This window comes from Egretta garzetta, unplaced genomic scaffold (genome assembly GCF_000687185.1).
Source record: "Egretta garzetta isolate BGI_Z169 unplaced genomic scaffold, ASM68718v1 scaffold95, whole genome shotgun sequence".
Classification (NCBI taxonomy): domain Eukaryota; kingdom Metazoa; phylum Chordata; class Aves; order Pelecaniformes; family Ardeidae; genus Egretta; species Egretta garzetta.
The window spans coordinates 102,550-116,570 of NW_009259590.1; the positions used below are offsets into that span (position 1 = coordinate 102,550).

The 14,021-nt window shown below is 44.7% G+C and overlaps 1 protein-coding gene across 1 annotated transcript in view; it reads right to left on the reverse strand.

Annotated features, from left to right (window-relative positions):
* Window positions 1-14,021, reverse strand: part of RHOJ (ras homolog family member J) — a 57,140-nt gene that overhangs the window by 4,834 nt on the left and 38,285 nt on the right. Inside the window, exon 2 of the mRNA XM_009638012.2 lies at window positions 3,686-3,744. Within this exon, the coding sequence (XP_009636307.1) occupies window positions 3,686-3,744 (59 nt within the window). The remainder of the gene's footprint in view (window positions 1-3,685; window positions 3,745-14,021) is intronic.

Genomic DNA, 14,021 nt, shown 5'->3' on the forward strand with positions numbered 1-14,021 from the left:
CCTGCTCCAGCGTGGGGCCCTCCCCGGACTGCAGGTGGAGATCTGCTCCCCCGTGGGCCTCCCTGGGCTGCAGGGGCACAGCCTGCCCCACCATGGGCTGCCCCAGGGGCTGCGGGGGAATCTCTGCTCCAGCGCCTGGAGCTCCTCCTGCCTCTCCTGCGGCACTGGCCTGGGGGGCTGCAAGGCTGCTCCTCTCACATATCCTCACTCCTATCTCAGGCTGCAGTGGTGCAGCAACTTTTCCCCCTTAACTATCTTATCTCCAAGGCACTACCACCATCGCTGGTGGGCTCAGCATCGGGTCCATCTTGGAACCAGCTGGCATTGGCTCTATTGGCATAGGGGAAGCTTCTGGCATCTTCTCACAGAAGCCAACCTGCTACCAAAACCTTGCTATGCAAACCCAATACACAGGTCAACAACCAAGAGGGCTTAATTATGAGTAGAGACCGGTTAATCTTCTTTCCAAAGTCTTTTGTTCACTGAGTATGCAGTGATAAAATGACTCAGACTACTTCTGAATCGACACTAGTTTCTGAAAAATACTAATGGGTTATGTAAAAACAGTCTGCTCCAATGTTTTCTAAACAAAAAGCCTTAATTATTTATTCTGAAAGGAAGTATGAGGCCAAATTTAGCTCTGTCTCATTAAAAAGAAGTTTAAAGAATCATCCTAAACCACAAACAAAATGTTGTTTTGTCTAACTGAATATTTATTGTCCCAAACCCACAAAAAAAAAATTCCCAGTTACCAGCCCCAGCCCCACAGCCACAATATTTGGGGTAAAGCCAGAGTGTTTGTCAACTGACCAAAGTCTTTCCAGTATCATAGGAAGTATTGATCTGCAGAGGGATTTACATGACAAAAGGAGGTGTTTGGACATACCAGCCCGAGAAAGAGTGGATTCTCCACTTTCAAGGAATTGCAGGAAAGAGGACTCAGAGATGTTTGTGGGAACATCAGTGATACAGGCCACGAAGAAGCAAAGTCACTGGGACGAGATTTATACGAGGCTCTGGAGATGTCACCTAGCTCCCACAGGTGAGTTACTAGAGGCAAAGTGGATGCCAACGTGATGGGAGCAAAGGAGAAATTGCGTTATAGAGACAGGCAAGTTTTACGCGGGTGCTGTGGGTAAGGGAGGCCTGGCCTGATGCCTGCCTGATTATGGGACGTTATTTTAACCCAGAACATCAAACCTGATGAATTCTCTGAGTTTACTCCACCGTCAACATGGGCTGACACCAGGTGCTTGGCAAAGGCATTTTCTGTGTTTTCGGTTTAATTGCTGCAAATCAGCCTCCTAAAACACCCACGCGGTGGCAGCAAGCCCTCGAGGAATCATGATTTAGGATTTTTGGAAAGAAATTGGCTAAATATAACCAGTTTCAATATTCCAGACATGTATATTTAGAGGGGCTGGAACTTACTGTACCATTAAAATTATAAACTAAAAGCCACGAGCGCTCTGCCTGGCGGCGACAGCTACAGGAGTGTGCATTTCATTTTATTTTGCTTGTTCCTTCAGAGCCCCTAGAAAACCCTTTTCCAGGAGGAGCGTTCCCAAATTATGTTAGCAGCACAGGCATTATATAAACCGTAAGGAGGGAGAGAGCCACGCATCATGTAGCAGAGGTCTCGTCTCCCATCAGGGCACACGGGAGCTTGCACAGACGTGTTAAAGCACCAGCACAAATGTCATGGGTAAGAGTCCATAGGAGCTCCCATATTTCCCTGTCTTTGTGGGCTGGCAGGAGCCTCCGGACCACATCAGGCAAGGGCCTTGTCTCAGCTCATGCCTGCTCTCTGGGAGAAGGCTACACAAGCTTGCAATGGACCGCTATGAGATACGGCACATCAGGGTCATTTCTCATTCACAGATTCATGAATGCTGAAGTCAAGCAAATAAACAGAATAAAAAAAGGGACTGGACATTTGCATGGGTATGGGGCATATCCAGAGGTGCTGAGCTAATGACAGCGATGTTTGGGAAGGGACGTGTGTCCTCATGGGGTTGGGCTGTAGCTGATCATTAATTTGTTTCCCTGACTTGTGCTCGCATCTTGCTGCCTGTTATTTAGGGAGTGCAAGGCTTCCCAGTTACACTGCCTGGCCACTGGTTTGGCATGGAAATGCCAGCACCAGACCTGGCTTCGCTGAATTATGTGCCTATGCCAGGGCCAAGAGGCATCCACTGGTGTTGCCCCCTGCCTCCTCTCTCCCCACCAGCAGCCATGTAGCACTTGGGCCCAGAAAGTTCAGCAAAACTTGCTTTTTTTATGTTGCTGCCATGCTGATCTCACGTACTGTCCCTGCCACGTCAGCCTGTGAAGGCACTCCGCACCTGAGTCCAGCCTGGGGAAAAAAGACCACTGTTTTTTTTTTTTCTCCTAGGGCTGTTTGTGCCAAGGATGCAGAAAACCAGATACCCTAGATCTGGGGTCTCTGCCAGCTCTCCCTTCAGGCTGACAGAGGGTCCTGCTGCAGGAGTACATTTTCCAATTGTTTTTTCATTAGCATATGTTTTATAGCGCCATAATGTCAAGTGCTATTTTTGGCTATGACTTCACACCAATGCCTTTGGAAAGCCACACAACACAAGGAGAAGGAGGGAGGAAACAGCCCAGATGATCTGTCCTTATAACTTGAGCATGTGGGAAGCATCATCCTTTCAGCCTCCACAGAGATACAACCCAGTCATCAAGAAGTGATTCCTGCTCTGAGCTTTGACTAGATGGCCACCTCCTCTGGACCAAGGTCTGAATGGGAAATGAGGCTGAGGAGTTAGAAATGGTGCCTGGAGGCAGGTGGTGCTCTGGCTAGTTTGAAGCAGGAGATGGCAAAGTGGTTGTGGAGGGACGGATGGAGGGGTGAAGTTTGTCAGAGAGACAGATCAGTGTTTCTTCTGGCACACAAGGGCAAATAAGAGGATGTGTTGCTGAGGAAATGGGTGGCAGGTGGAAGTGTCAGCCCTACAAAACAAGTGGAAATATTAAGGCACTGGGTAAAATCTGACTGAGAACTGAATACAATTCCAATCTCGTTGGCAAAGGCTTGCAGTGCTGCTGAATTGTGACAGACATGCTCCAAGCTCTGCGTTTGGGAGCACGGAACAGAAAATTGAACACACATGGAACATGGGACAAGGACTTGGGTCATATTTTGGGACTGGCTTTTGGATCATCTGTTTGCGCCATGTAAATAGAAAGGACGAGTGGACTGTAAGCGGCACCAAGCTAGCTGTGATGTGGCCGTCGCTTCCTACAGACTGGTGACTGGTAGGCTGCTGCTGGATTATATTAATTTTCTGATCTTGGAAATGGGATTCTTCTCTGCCTCTTCAATGCCACCTTGTGGTAAATGTAAGAAAACACTGACTTTATGTGAAATGTATTTGCAGTAGGAGGTGGTTATATGGGGGGCTGATCGGCCTCATCAGGCTTTAGTTTTTTGCTTAGACAAAATGCAGTCTTAGGGATGAGTGTATTTGTGTGTGTTTTATTGCTGACCCAGAATGGAGTCTCTATGTAGAAAACAAAAATGAGAAGGCTGGCAGTGCAACCGTCACAACTGATGGTTAATATTTGTAAATCTTACAAACAGCACAAACAGCAAACCCCAGTATATGGTAGTGACAAACAAATCATGGGAAAGGAAAATCATAAATATTTTGCAGTAATTTACCTGCCCAGCAGTGTCATATAGTCCCAGCAAGTGTTGTTGTCCTCCCACAGTCACAGTTACTGTAAGAGAGAAACAAGAGATGTTGTTTTATGCACAAGCCAGTGGCCTCATTTTTATGTGTTTTAGTCCTAAAATGGCAATACATCCCTGTGCTGGACACATTAGTGCATATCTTGCAACATGCATCTTAAACCAAGCATATAAATTCAACTCAAATTGAAGGCAACCAAAAGTCACAACAGAAGCAAATTCTTTATGCCAAGCTCTTAATTCTTCACAGCAGATGAGCTGCACACATTGCTGCTATCAGGGACCCAGACGCCAGTGGACATTTGCTTCTGCCTCTGCAGCCGCCAGCAGACCTCTATGAGGTGCTAGGACTTGGAAGCACAGGATTCCTGCCTCCCTGCCATGAGCATTGGGTTAGGTTTGTCATGGATCATTGAGAGGGGTTTTTTGTTATTTTATTCATTCCAGGCTGTGAAACAATGAAGCATTCAGCAGAGGTTGATGGGTCTCAATGGAGGTGAGCTGCCTCTTGGGCAACCTGTCCTGTCCCCAGGTCACGCAATCTCAGGTGGCAGTGCTCAACATACGGGGCTGTGTGGTGGATGCTTTGAAGGACGGGGAGGAAGAAGGACACTAATATTTGCAGGGATGCTGAACAGATTCTGTTGCAAAAGAAGGAAAGCATGGCTTGGTTTATTGGTCACACTCAGCATGTTTACTCCTTTAGCAGAATTCACTTTGAACTTCATTTTGAGCCCACTGACATTGATGAAAATGTTTTCTCATTGCCTTTGGATGAACCCGGTTATTAGCTGATCTCTGTAATCAGTGTTGTTTTGCATAAAGGATAAGATCTGTGTTAATGACATTTAGTTAACCAGTTAATCTGCTTAAATCATTACTACTCAACTGGAAAGAAAGGGGGGGAATCCAGTTCCACCCATTATTCAACAGGAACACTTCAAACATTCAACAGGAAAGATGCTCAAAATAATGGCCTTCTTGCAGCCCATGGACTACTACTACTTTTAAGCACAAGGGCAAACGCCTGGTATGAACACAGAGCTATGGCTGGGGGGAGGCTAAGGCTGGTGCCTGTTGGCCAATAATGACTTGCAATTAATGAGGGCTGGGAAAGATTAATAATTACTTTTGGCAAAATGGAGGCTTGGAAACATCACATAGGTTCTTACTGATTTTTTTTAAGTGATAAGACTTTTGTAGGAGAAAAGCCCCTACCAGCTTATAAAAGTTAATAGCTCCTGCACTGGGGAACAATGTCCTGTTTGAAATCTCTTAGACTTGAAGTCTCTGTCAGTGTGGCTGGACAGGCTGATTATTCAGCAGCTTTACTTGCTTGCAAAGTGACACGGTAATTTTGCTGGCATATAAAAAGAACAAAACTGACATCCTGAAAGCACAAAGGCTCAGCGAGGACCCGACTTGCTGATGAGAGCAGGACGGGCTGCCCTCACCCACTGCTGGGGCTGCCTTGTGATGTGCCGGGGCAAGAGGGAGTGGGAAAGGGGCCAAGAGCCCTCCCCCCCACTCCTCAGTTCAGGAGGGAGCTCATATATGGTGCAGCCCCTAGGGGAACTCAGAATGGGGCTAGCTGTTGACCATGGATGCCCATGGGTGGAAGAGCTCAGGGAGGGGAGATGGGTCCTAATACAGGCAGGAGATAGTCCAGATCATAGAATCATAGAATTGTTTAGATTGGAAAAGACCTTTAAGATCATCAAGTCCAACCATTAACCTAATACTGCCATTCCACCACCGTGAGGTACATGTCCCTAAGCACCTCCTCTGCCTGTCTTTTAAATACCTCCAGGGATGGGGACTCAACCACTTCTCTGGGCAGCCTGTTCCAGTGCTTAACAACCCTTTCGGTGAAAAGTTTTTTCTGAATGTCCAACCTAAACCTGCCCTGGTGCAACTTGAGGCCATTTCCCCTCGTCCGATCGCTTGTTACCTGGGAGAAGAGACCAACATCCACCTCACTACAGCCTCCTGTCATGTAGTTGTAGAGATTAGAGATGCCCTATCCCCTTCCTTCAACCTGACTTGAATAAACTAATTTGAACCAAACCTCCCCAGAGCCCTGGTTTTCAACTTTTTGTGGTGTAGGGAGTCTCAAAATGCCCCATTAGAGGTATGAACCGTACAAGTCTACTGACCCTATGTTTGCTTTTGTTAGATCCCTTCTCAGAAGCGGTGGAGGCCACAGGTGGTCCTGCACAGCTTACTGGAGGCAGCTGGGAAGTGTGAGGTTTTTTCCAGTTGCAACCTTGCCCAGCCTTCAACCTGCCCGTATGTCAAGAAATTCAGGAGCCAAACCTGCTCTGTTGATTTTACTCTGCTCAAGGACCAACTGTGGGCAGATGTACCCTTCAGCTGAAGGCAGTTTTCCAGCTGTGATGTGTTAGCCATGCAGTGCTCAGCTGGCCAAGGTGGTGTTTGAGATTGCAGGTGAGCATCAGTCACATCAGTCCTTGGCCGAATTTGTGCAGAGCACCTCCAAAGCAGGATGCTCATATGGCAACTGTGTGGCCATGGGATGCACGGAGGTGCAAGTGATGTATGTGTACGATGAATATAAAAAGGCATTTGCAGTATGTCAATACAGCTTTGCCCCTCATGCTGGCTAACCCTGAGTGCAGGCAAACTGAGCTGGGCCCTGCTTGCAAAAGGTCAGCTCAGGTATTCAGTGTTTTAAAAACTTAGAAGTCACACTGAAATTTATTCTGTCCAGGCTCAGGGTGCTGTGAAACTTTGCTGGGCCACCTGTTGGTGGCATCTAACTGACAGCTACACTGGCAAAAAGTCCTAGTGCAGATACAAGCAGTTAATAACAGTAGTTAATACAGTAGTTAATACAGTTTGGGGATAAGCTATTTGGATAGAGGTCCAGACTGTCTCTGGTGTGCTATGCTTTACCAGAAGGATATGCTGCAATCGCTCCTAAACTATTATCTGTGTTCTGTGGTCCCTGAAGTCACAGGGAATATTTTGCAACAGGTCTGTGGAGCCACACACCGAATAGTTATTGATAGTTGGTACAGTTCAGTCTGGCTCTTGGTGACCTCTGGGAAGTGTTGGGGGGGAATAGACTGGTGGTGCCCTACCATTACTCTTCACATACACAAGGGATAATTCAAGGGCTTTTGGAAAAATACACCCTGAGTCTACCCAGCTCGCACATCACATTTGAATTGTCCTTATAGCATCCTGCCTCTCATGGGTCCTGCTGTGAATTTTTGCACGGCATCAGTCTCTTTTTCTTCCTTTTTCTTTTTCTTTTTCTTTTTCTTTTTCTTTTTCTTTTTCTTTTTCTTTTTCTTTTTCTTTTTCTTTTTCTTTTTCTTTTTCTTTTTCTTTTTCTTTTTCTTTTTCTTTTTCTTTTTCTTTTTCTTTTTCTTTTTCTTTTTCTTTTTCTTTTTCTTCTTTGTCTTTTCCTTCTTCTTTTTCTTCTCTTTTTTTTGTTCCACATCAACCTTTGTATTTTCTTTCTTCTTGTTGATTGTTCTAAGCTACCTCATCATCAGAAGATATCCTTCCTCTCCACATCACCTCTCTAACTTTACAGCTACCACTCCAGCAAAACTGTCTTGTTGGCTAAACTTCAGCAACAGGCAAACTGCTGTCTTTGGATTCCTGGCTCTGAATGCAGTGGGGACCAAATGGCTCACGCTGACAATTCAAGTAATCGCTGCCTGACATTTCCACCACACTTTCATGCAGGCAAAACAGATGTCAAAATAAATGGCTTTTGCCTGTGAAAACGTCATGGTATTTTTACACTAAGCGTTTATCAGTCTGCCTCTGTGGGGCAAAAAGGCTGTTCAGCATGTCCACTTGGTAGGTCATATTTATGAGCTGAGATTACTCTGGCTAGATCTGTGGGCCTTACTTTTGGCTTTATCTCAGTTTACTTTTACTTACCCTCTTACTGTCTTTTCCTGTTCTCTCAGTGGCCAAGCGTATGGGAAGCCAACACAGAATTCCTTCCCAGTCACCGGGGTTACTGCAGGCTCCTTTATGGGCTTGTGAACTCAGCTTTATGAGCAGTCTTGGAGTAAGAAGATAAATACAAACTCTCCTTGCCATTTACTAGCTATATTGATATATTGATTAAGCACTGAAATGGCATGGCCTTTAACACCAAGTGCAGTGGGTTCTGCAATAAAATGTGGCTGAATACTTGCACAGCCCTGGTTCTCATTTGGCTCCAGTCTGGGTTGTGTCAAACTATACAACGGGGCAGATGTTTTCCTCCTTTCACTGGGTGGCTTTAACTAAATGCAGGATGTGTAAAACACTGCTTTTAAAATGTTAGCTAGATCATAAATTAGCTGGGTATTGCTTGCTAGAGTTTGAGTAACTCTTTTGGGTCACCTCCAGGGCTTTGTCGCAGGTCTGTGTGCCTGGGGGTCTCGCTAATGGGCTTCAGCATAGAGCTCAGAAACATGCTGTCCTGCCTGAAGGACAGAGCAGAAGGACAAGGTGCTAGGTGGAGGTATTGTGTGGGCTGAATCCAGAGTGTGGACCATGAACTGGTCTGAACTGTGAGCTCTGTTTTTAAATACGTGATTAGTTTGTGTTCCTGGGGACAATACAACATTTTTTGTCGATATTCTTGTTGCCCAGGTTGCCCTAGATCCACCTGTCAATGACCAGTCTTTGCCAAACTCTTCCCCCTTTGTATTTCATTTGCTTGCAGCAAAGCCCTGGTGAGTTTGAGGGACTGAATTTTTCCTTGGAAGAGCCCTTCAGCCACACACAGCAACATTCATGATCTGCACTGACAGAAAGAGAATGTAAATTGTCTGCTGCCTTCCGAGAATCTCTTAGCCTTGATTAATAGCGCAAAGCAACACGTGTCTGGTATGACACCAGACTAGGATGCAATAGCTCTAGACAGTTTAGCTGTCGTACAGGAGGGCCGATGTGCACATCACAGGGAATTTTTCCATGCCGGTGAAAAACTGCTCGCGGAACCAAATGCCCGTGAAGCCACTAGCCAGAATATACAACATAGCTTAGGCAATGTCTAATGTGATACCACATGGGAGAAGTCATCTGTTTATTCTAGTGCCTTCTTGCCAACAAATTAAGATCCAGCTGCTTTGGAGAGAGATGCCAGGAGCATGACAGCGAGCAGAGATGGTAGCACCTGCCTGGATGGAAAGGCTTTCTCATTTTTTTGGGGCAAATTAGTCTGCATCGAGCCTCAAACTTTCACAAGGGCCATCTTCTGACCTTGTCAGCAAGCTCTGACTATTAAGTTTGTGCATTTCTCTGTTCACTATGATTATACGTACCAGATGCCTGTTAGGTAACACAGACTAATGGCCACCAGTATAACAGCAACTGCAATTCTAGTTGACCTGCTGGCAGTAGAAATACTCAAGTCTCTTTCTTTTCCAGCTGGGAAAGAGGGTAAAATCAGAAGATGGACAAAAGAGCAGTGTTTGGTCAGCTGCAGTGGAGTTTAGATGGAAGCTTTGCGCTCTTACTGCTTTAAGGGATCGGTAGACACTTCACCAGATTTTTCATTTCTAGATAGGAAGCTCTTTACACGTGTGCCTTACAGCTTTCCCTTTGCTTCCAAAGGCACTTGCTCCTACAAGCCTCACTCAAGAGGAAGCAATGATGTGTCAAACTCCTGGCTTCAACCTGTGCCCAGTTTCACAATGCTACCCCAAGCCAAACTTCTCTGCTCCTACTTGTATTTGTTGGGTGAAGCTCTGCATGAAACTATAGCTGGTTCTGATCAGTGTTAAATACAGACGTGATACTAAGGAGGGAGGATAGCAGTGAGAATTAAACTAAGCAATATTTTTGTCTTTAAAATACATTGCGCGCACACACACGTACTTTATATGTATAATACACATATATATGTATTTTTCCAGAGTCTAATTGAACAAAACTTTCAGTCATAGAGTGAATTATTTTGTCTCGGCTTGGGGCAGCCTAATCATGCCCAGGACGTTTGGAAAGGGGAAGGATTCAAATTCACAAAGGAACATAGACCTTATTGGAAAAAAAATCACCTCAGAGAACTAGAGCAGCTCTCAGGGAGGTGAGAACTGAATATCCTTCTCCATGGGTCTCGGTATGTGAAGAAGCCAATATTCCTTCTCCCTTGTGAGTATGCTCTAAATCTGCTGCAACATCAACAGATAAAATCAGAACATTTTCAGCAGTGCCAGAACCATTTGTTCCCAGTTTCATCTGTGTTCTTTACCAGAATAATTGTCAAGTCATTCATATAAAGAATGAGAGTCCATCTGCAATTAAGAGATTTGGGTGGGGTTTTTTTGTGGTTTGTTTGTTTGTTTGCTTTCCTCGGCATAGATTTGAGATTTAAGTTGAACTCCTCAGAAGGGGGCACCAGTCAATGATTTCCCCAGGGAGTTTTACCCCCTCTCTGATAGAGCAATCATCTTTCCAAGGCATGCCTCAAGTCCAGACTGTATCTTCAAGAGCAAACACATTGCCTGTGGACTGCAGCAAACGCCAGGGTGTCTCAGCGACCTCAAGTTCTTTCCTCTGGCACCTTTCAGAGCGATTTCTGTGAAGTGAAGTTATCGATATACCAAATCTGGTGAGTTCTCCAGCAGCTGATATCCCTGGAGATACTGATGATACGTTTGCTTGCCGAGTAGCATTTTCCTTCCTTCCTGAATGTAGTTTTGTGAAAGCTTTCGTAATGAATCCCCCTCCTCTTCACAGATGTCTGCTGCTCTCTGGGGCTTAGTCCAGGCAGGACAGGAGTCTTTTTGTAGGAGTTTGTTTGAAGAGGAGCAATTTAAAAAATCTTGTTTATAGATGGTCTTATTTTCATACCACATAGCTCCTAAATAAGGGTCTCTCTGGGTGAAGTGTGAGGGTCCCTGTCACATTCCCTAGGGACTGAAACTCAAAAATGCCTCAAAGACATTTAGGTGCATGATTCCCTGTCATTCCTGTAAGAGTCAGGCATCTCAGTAACTGAACTGAAAAGACATATCCCAGGTTTTAAGAAATAGCAGCTCTGAATATTCAACAGGAAAGAAAAGTAAATGTGGGCAGTGCATTTTTGTAGCACCATCTAAGTGCTTCAGGTGCATTTATGAACCCTACCTTGGGTCATATTTGCGTTCAGAAATATCTATCTTTGGCTGAACCAGGTGAAGAAAATAGGGATAGGGCTGACAGGGATTAATCTCTCACATGCTGCTTTGGTTTTGGTTGGGTCAGTGTCTGGGGAACTTTATTTTAGCTGCTATGGACCTATCTTCAGGAAATATTGCACAGCTGCAGCTGAAGCTGGGAAAACTCAGGAAATCTGCAAACGAAAACCCTAGTGATGCTACAGCCTGGCACACACCAAAGGAAGCTGGCCAAAAAAAGAGTAAGAAAGATCTTAATGACAGGTCCCCATCATTCAGGCCAGGGATGACAATCAGCTCAGCTGAGCTCTAATGACTGTTTGCTGCTTTAGCTAGAAGGCTATCCCTGTAGCGTTCCTCCTTGGAAGTATTCCCTTTGCTTTGACCGAATGCAATGCTACAGCATTGCATGACCAACACACCCAGGGCAGATAAGCGCTGGTGTTATGGGACCCTTGGCTCACCCCGGGTCTGCAAGTGCCCCATGACTCATGCCTGGGCCATTCTTCACTTCCACATGTGAGGGTCATCTCCAGGAAATCGAGTCACATGTTGCTCATGGCATGTTCCTCCATCTCCTCCTTCATGACAAACAAGATTTGGTTACAGCCAAATTGATTTGCTACCTCAGACTTACCCTGCATCTTAACTATATTCTTTCTGAAAGAAAAATCAAAAGCGTGCTGTTTTGCCCTGTAATTGGCCTAAATACTTCACTTTAGATGTAAGTTGTACTAAATGCTTTTCTTTAATTGCTCCTGTAATCATCTACCACTACAGGCCTCCGATAGCCAGCATTTTTCAAAGGAAGGGCTCTGAGTAAACCTCACCACTTTCTGTCACCTCATCAATGGATGAGATCTATGTTCTGCTGAGCAAATACTTTTGCCCATCTGATATTTACAGTATCTGAAAAACATTTCCAGTCTGCTCCCCGCGGTTGGAGCACAGAGAGGCCTCTGGGGCCAGGATTCAGCTGATTTCACTCAGTGTAGGTCTAATGAGGTGGTGAGGAATTTTCTGCTTTGTCTTTAGGACACAGACATTTAGTGATTTTAAAGCCAGATAGGATTCATAGTATCATTTATTCTGCCCTAAATAGCTCATCTAGTGTCTCCCTACAAGGCATATTTTCTTGTTCTTATATCATTCTTGTAGCTCTTTTCCAAATTCTTTTTCAAGCAGTTGCTAGGACTATACAGTGTGGTCTAGCAATGGTTTCATTAACGATCTAGCCAGAGGTAACATGACTTTCCTATTTCTACCTGTCATCTCTCAACGGCTGATCTAAAGCTCGCATTGGTTGATTATTCTTGTTATTTAATGAGTCTTGCAGTACTTTATGCTTTTCTTAAGGCCAAAGTCAAGTCATTCTTAAGTTTTGTATTTGCAAGCCTTTTTATTTTACTCTTTTAAAGTCTGCAGTTGCATGGAAAACCTGGAGACTGTAACTCAAATGCCCACTGAAGGCATTTCAAAAAAGGGGAGGCAAATAGTCATGCTCCTGCAACCCTTTCATGGTATGGAAATCAATGTTAAAGACTTTTGGAAATCTGTGTAGGTACTTCTGGAAGTATCAGAGAAGCAGTATCTAAATACTTCTTAGTGTTTCCTTTCCAGACATCTCTCCGCTGCCTCCAGGGATTGCTCTTTGTCTTGGACTCTTATTTCTCATGTGTGGCAAGGGACATCCCCCTTCCCTCCCCACCCTACACCCTCCCCTCCCCTCCCCCGCCCCCTCTTGTCCATATGGGTTTGATGATTCCAGTGGAAATAGCAGGAAAATGCCCACCCCCAACTTGCATTGCAGCCGTGTTGGGGAAGCAGGCAGGCAGACCCCAAACAACAGCTCCTGCAACAGGAATAGATTCATCTAGACAGTGTCATCCTACAGGAAGATTCATGACTTGTACTATGTGGTTTTTTAGCATCGTGAGAGGAAAAAGGCTATAGCTCTTCCCAGCTGGGTGTTTGCTATGCAGTGACAGCAAACAGAAGAGATGTACCAGTCCACCAATCATTTTTATTCAAGCAGCTGATGAGAAATGTTGTAAATCTTTCAAAACGCACTGAGAAGTCAGACTTCAGTGTAGGCCATCTTACCTGACAAAGAACACAAAGGCAGTGGAGGTGGATTAGGAAGATCAAGCAGAATGAATCTTAACCAGAAATGGATGAAAGAGAATGGAAACTCCTAAAGCTTTCAGAACAAGCACAACACTTCAACATGAGCCAGCTTCTTCCCAGTCTGGGACATTACTTATTTATAGACAGCATGAATGAAGTTGATTTATCAGAATCATTGACCTCATTGTTTGTAAAATCAGCACTGGAGGATTTCCCTTGCATCCCAGTGAATTACTGCTGTGCTAATCAATCCTTGAACAAATTCAGCTTTGCCGACAGCAGAGTCCAAGGAACCTTGGGATCTCTGTTTGCAAGGAAAATAGTGCCCAGTTTCTCCAGTAATAGAGTCCTGAGGGAGCTCTTGGGACCTCAACAGAGTGCAAAGCTGTGCTAGATGGAAAAGGCTAACATGATTATAGGGCTTGGGGAATTGAAGAACACTTGACATTGTGTCTAAGTGTTTTGTTCAATTTCTTTCTGTCTTGAACAGAGGGCTGCACACTGCAGCAGACTGGGAGGTGCTTCCTGAGTATTTCAGCCCACCGAGCACCATCAGCTCTCTCCATGCAAGGCAGTTCTGCTCCTGAGTAAGAAACTGGTAATAACTGCCTAGGTAAATGCACTAAATTGGCAGGCAAATCGTCTCTGATGTGAGCATCTCAATGATCTCTAACTGATCGTCTCTCTACTCTTTACTGAAAGTAATAGCACTAAATCCAAGCAAATGTTAGACAGAGGAACAAATGTATTAAGTAATATAAATAGATAGAACCTGAACATATTATTAAAAATATTATGATTGTTCATAAACAATGAAGAGTACTAGATATCTTCTTAACCCTGATGGAGGGGAAGTGCCCTTCCTGAGACCACGTGATTGCCCTGTGGCATTGAGATGAATGAAAGAACAAAAATTTGGCTGTGACGGCAATGTGAGCCTATCCAAAAAATGAAAGGCAGAATGTAGATTATTATCTATAGCTATATTTTTGGCTCTTTGAAATATTTTTAAAGCTTCCATCATCATAGCACAGTATCTAGGA